The sequence below is a fragment of the Lactuca virosa genome, chromosome 9 (genome assembly GCF_052849685.1).
Source record: "Lactuca virosa cultivar CGN04683 chromosome 9, Lactuca_virosa_CGN04683_v6, whole genome shotgun sequence".
Taxonomy (NCBI): domain Eukaryota; kingdom Viridiplantae; phylum Streptophyta; class Magnoliopsida; order Asterales; family Asteraceae; genus Lactuca; species Lactuca virosa.
In genome coordinates, this window is record NC_136434.1 from 34,337,974 (window position 1) to 34,343,690 (window position 5,717).

Genomic DNA, 5,717 nt, shown 5'->3' on the forward strand with positions numbered 1-5,717 from the left:
GTTTATTTCAATGAAATGTATACAATAAAAGGTGTAAATTATCATGAAGCCGGGTACCTGGAACCGGTTCCACCGGTTCCGGGAGCGGTTCCAATTTTCTAGGAACCGGTGTAGGCGGTTCCTGTTCCAATACCCAAAACCTATGAACCGCCGGTTCCGGGAGTGGTTCCGGTTCCGGCTAAAATAGACGGGTACCCGGTTCTGCTCATCCCCAGATGATATTGCGTCCATGTGGCATTTATTTGGCACACTTTTAAATGGTCATGGTCATAGAACATCAACATAGTTTTCAGTTGCGGACCAGGGAAGAAAAATCATGGGCTGCACAAATTTTTTAGGGTTGTACTATTTGAGAAAAACTCAAAATTTTACAAATAGATTTACAGTAAATTTACTCCATAAACATCTCTTCTTCTTCTTCTTCTTCTTCTTCTTCTTCTTCTTCTTCTTCCGGTGATAGTGGGTGCATAAAGATACTAATTTTATGTTCAATAATCTTCAAAATGGCATCCACCTGTAATTATTGCAAACACGTGAACATATAAGTACATACATACATACATACATACATAATTTAACACATACCTTTGATTTGATATCATGTATTCTTCTTCTTCTTCTTCTTCCGGTGATAGTGGGTGCATAAATATACTAATTTTATGTTTAATAATCATTAAAATGGCATCCACCTGTAATTATTGCAAACACGTGAACATATAAGTACATACATACATACATACATACATACATAATTTAACACATACCTTTGATTTGATATCATGTAGAGAAGCATCCGACCATGGATAAAGCCCACGAAAAATAGCAGCATGCAAGTCATGCAATTTTCTCACCGGAAGATTGACAACTATGTTCTCTATGAACCATAAAACCCCCTGTGACCATATATATATATAAACAAATTCATGAATAGTAGAAGAAACACATCTAAGACTTAAAAAAAAAAAAAAAAAAAAAAAAAAACACAACAACAACAACAACCTACTTTTACAACTTGTATGTTGTCTTCCTTATCCAGCAATCCAAGGATTGATGGCACAACATCTGGCATCAGAAGGCAGATTTGTGGGTCATCAGATACAAGTAGAGATAACGCAGAGACTGCATCAGCTTTTACGTGAGAAGGAGCTTTTCCGTGATAAGGACTCCAAAAGAGTAACAACATTATCTGCAAAGTTAAAAATATAAATAAAAGAATGTTTTCATTTCAGGAACTAATAAAGAAATAATTTATTTAATAGAATATATATATATATATATATATATATATATATATTGAGTGGTAAAAATACCATGCTGATGAATACTTGATAATTTCCTGGTTTTGATGGAGATGGTTCTTTTTTTAAGATGGTACTTGTCTCTACAAGGATCTCGCCTGCCACCTTTTTACTTTTTTTCTAGATCAAAAGTAGATTATACAAACAATACAACTATAAGAAAAAGAACTTAATGAAATGAAACAAGTAAGTTGCTTAAAGATCTTACATCTCGTGGCCTCACTATGATTTCATACAGCATATGAATACCATAAATGTTCTTTCCAGCATGAAATATCTACAGAAATTCATTATTAGCAAAGAGCGAATTCACACGGTATAGAAATAAATAATACTAGAACAGAATATAACCAACCTCCATTGAGTGAACTAACAAGATCTTGAAGCACAAAAACCGCCATCTAAGTGAAGTTATATCCTTAGGGGGTTTCAAACCAAGTAATAAATCGATAACTTGCTTAAACTTTGAAGATCTGAAGTCGGAAGATTCCTGAAAAACAAAAATGTTATGTGACAATTAAATTTCATGGGGTGAGAGTAAGTAGTATTGGTTCTTACCACCAAGATTTTGTAAAGCGCAGCATATGCATCCCCATCCTCTACCCCTTCCTGCATAAAAACAAAAATAAGTATGATTTGATTCTACCCAAAAAAAAAAAACATCAAATAAACAAACAAACCTTCAAACACTCTTCGATGGAATTGTATATAATATCATCGGAATCAACTCCAGTTGCCTCAACAAACAATGATGCAAGTTCCAGTATCAAATTTAAAGGTCTACCTTCATCTACAGAAACATTCTTAAGTGACGAACGGAAAATCACTTTTACTTTTGAAGATTTAATAGCAAGTGTCAAGCATCTAATCGTGTCCTGTAAATGCATAGTATAATTAATATATAATAAAGTCAGAAACCAAGTTATAAATAAAATTACCCAAGCGATGAAGTTACTATCATGACCTTTACAAAAGCAGGAGGTTTCTCAGGGGAGAATTGAAAGAAAACTTGGATAAAAGCTTTCAAAAACTCCTCTAACCATGGTAACATGGCCTTCATGTTTTCCATTTCGACTTTTTTTCCATATTCAATCCCCCAATCTTTGAAAAGTTCCTCACCAGAGAGAAAAGGAAGGCCTTTGTTTCCCTTGACAAGATACTACAAACAAAAAAGGCAAGCAAAACTAGTAAAACAAAACCATCTACAAAAACAAATTGTACATTAAAAACAAGTATTACCTGCAAAGCTATGCCAATATGCTCGATCATAAACACATCCTTTTTTAGCCATTTAATCATGTGATCTGCTAAGGATCCAAAACTTTCACGCACGTCAGTTGGATAGCGACAAAAAGCAGGCAGTAATCCCAAACAACCTCGTGCATGAGACTCAAATTGTTTTCTGATTTCTGAGTTTTCTTCAACTTGCAAGAAAGAAAAACAAAATTTTATTATGTCATGATGATGATAAAATGTTAAGAATTTGTATGTTTTGAGGCGAGGGGGTACGTCAACCTTTTTTGCATGCTTCCATGAAAGATTCGGAGAGAGGGACTATTGTTCTAATAAAGAACCCCAAGGATGACAGAACAACATGATCCCTATAAATAGGTATCAACCATGTGTTTGTGTAAGTAAGTTCATCGGGATCAACGGAAATAGGAAAGAATTCATGTACTTTTTCTGGCTTCATAACAATTACCGCACACCCGATACACTCTTGAACCTGTAATATCAAATATATCAAAAGTCATTATATATGTTTAAAAAAAAGAAACATGCAAGACATAAATGTACTTGAAAGAAAAACTTACATGTCTTTTTACATCACCAGATGCTTTTGTCATAAATTCAGCAAGCTTTAGAAGTATCTTGTGCATGTAGACAATGGACTTGTTCCCGATATTTTGAAATAAACCAGCAATGACAGGTAAAGAATGCTCGTTTGCATGAGTACTGAGAACTTCTAAAAGTGCATCGCATATGTTTACCACCATTTTTGTTTCCTTCGGTGCAACAATGTTTTGATCTTCAAAGATAAATACACGTCCCAACTTTTCTTTTAGAATACTTGAAGCCCTTGTAGCAGTAGCATGATCAGATGTCAGAAGACCTAAAAGCACATGCAAAATAATATAGTCATATAACTAATCATATCAAGGAAATATATTATATCATATATGTCTACCTGCTATACGACAAATGATTAAGGAATATTCGCTAATCCACTTTTTTGTTATTATCACGGTATCTATCGGTGTAAGCTCGGATTCATCTTCAAAGTATTCGAGTAGAATCTCCATGAAATCTAAAATACGCCTCATCACCATTGAGGACTTGGCTCCTATAGGTAATGCTCGAATTGCTTTTGATGCGAAATTTGGTGGTAAATCAGGTATTAGGAATCTCATCATATCCATCATGTGAAGAATGCATGGATCTATTGTATCCGATTCGTCTATGGGTAAAGACACATGGGAAGTGAACATTTGTAGTACCAATTCACTTGCACATTCTTTGACCTTTTCGGATTCAAAAGAACGGAAGACCTTCACAGCACAAATCTGAGCAGATTTTCTAACCTGCAACAACAGAATAAACTATTTCTGATCGAGTATCATACATTTATAGGCAATTATTTGTTGAAAGAGAAGCAAATCTTAATATTTTACAAAATGTTAGTTTCTGTAGATATATAAGAGCACATCAACAAGCAATACAATGTGTATGTATATGATTGTGTGTGTTTATGACTATAAATGTATAAAACTATTTCATATGACTTTTGTATGAAATGTAAATTCATACCATAACAAGTAAAAATTTGACATTTAGCCCATTGTGATTATTAACATTTGTTATTGATTTGATTTTCTTCATGATTTAACTTTTAGTTTAGTAAATTAGGAAAATTTTGTATAATTGTTAAGTTTATCCAACTTCATGTTTGTGTGGTTTTCATTATTTTTGTCACTTTGCTTCAAAAATTCTAATGTGATAGGATAATTGTTCTTTTTGCTATGAAGAACGCATGCATTTTTCAAATTGTATAGACCTCAAAAAGTATCGATTTCCTCTGAATTGTTTGATGGTTGCATTTTGATTCAACAACTTATTGGCATCCTATCACTTATAATATTTCAGCCTTGCTCAAGCTGTAAACCTTGAAGACTATTAGTTTTAGTAGAGATATAGGGGTAAACACTCCATGAATATATCTACTACTAAAACCATTTTTAAAATGTAGCACAGAGAGTTGGAATAGCTAGAACAATTAAATACCTCCAGCCGTGTATGACTTGAATAGTAGATAAGCGCCTGGACGCCTAATTTTATAGATTCCCAATTGTCCAAGTCACACAACTCCAGCAACCAAGCCAAACACTCGACCAAAGTGCTATCACTCGTCGCCTGCAAAGCTTTAACTACAATCTTCATAGACTTAGTCGCCTCGGACTTGGTTATAAACTCCTTAGGAACCCGACGCAACACAAACTCCAAAAACAAACACATCGCAGACACTGAATCTGCACCGGCGTCATAGTTTCCAGATAGGGCGTGAATGATATTTTCGAGGTAAGAGTGGGGAGTCGTGAGCCGATATCCAGATCTTAGGGATTTGCGGGTACGCATAGCAATTTCGCAGAGTTTGACGTGATGAGGTGCGACGGATTTGCCGTAACGGCCTACGACTTGGTCGCATATATCATCAGATTGTGGCCGTCGTTTTTCCTTGCTCGTACTGCGCGTTTCATTTTCCATCAAAAAAACGATTTGGGAAAAAGATACGAAATCGAGAAAGACGGACGAAACCCTAATTGCAGGTTTGAGAGAGACGAGAGAACAAATATTATATCGGAAGATACTTTGACCTTACCCTAACACAGACTCCCTCTCTTTATATATATAGCGTACACAAACGATATAAGCATGGCGGATTTAGAGAGGGGTCACGTGCCCCACTAACAAAAAATCAACTAAACACCTTTATTATCTCCTAATCTAATAAATAAAAACAATTTTGTCACGTGTCATTCTATTAACCCCTCCCAATCGAATTTTCCCGCTGAAAGTTTCTATGTGAAGTTCCGAAAATAACATTTCTGTATTCTTCTCCCCTAATCCTTCATATCTACTGTTACTTCCTAAATTAGATTTTTAGATTCAAATTTTGAAATCATGGTAGATATCCCTAAATCTCGGAAATTATCCACATCCATCTTTTTTCTAGCCACATACATCTTCTGGTACCATCAATTATGCTCTTCGCTTTCAATTTTCTGAAATCAGGAATTCCCCTTTACACAATTACGCTCTTCGCTTTCACCATCGTCACATCTTTCTCATTTTACTCGGTTTAGTTGTTGTTTGTATCAACTTTAAGATAATCATTGCTTCATACTTCAGGTTAATCGGTGG

The 5,717-nt window shown here is 34.8% G+C and overlaps 1 protein-coding gene across 2 annotated transcripts; it reads right to left on the reverse strand.

Annotated features, from left to right (window-relative positions):
- Window positions 1–237: 237 nt before the first annotated feature.
- On the reverse strand, window positions 238–5,178 carry LOC145136797 (uncharacterized). Of its 2 annotated transcripts, none has more exons than XM_079070917.1 (15): window positions 4,581–5,178; window positions 3,487–3,880; window positions 3,113–3,411; window positions 2,814–3,024; window positions 2,538–2,716; window positions 2,263–2,457; window positions 1,979–2,173; window positions 1,857–1,907; window positions 1,654–1,788; window positions 1,507–1,575; window positions 1,311–1,418; window positions 1,004–1,186; window positions 765–893; window positions 586–689; window positions 238–514 (listed from the first exon to the last, which is right to left on the reverse strand). In XM_079070917.1, exons 1-15 carry the CDS (start codon window positions 5,058–5,060, stop codon window positions 499–501), a joined length of 2,748 nt encoding a protein of 915 aa, XP_078927043.1. In that variant the 5' UTR covers window positions 5,061–5,178; the 3' UTR covers window positions 238–498. The 2 variants fall into 2 exon arrangements, with proteins under 2 accessions (XP_078927043.1, XP_078927042.1); XM_079070916.1 differs by having other exon boundaries at window positions 2,538–2,722.
- Window positions 5,179–5,717: the final 539 nt, after the last annotated feature.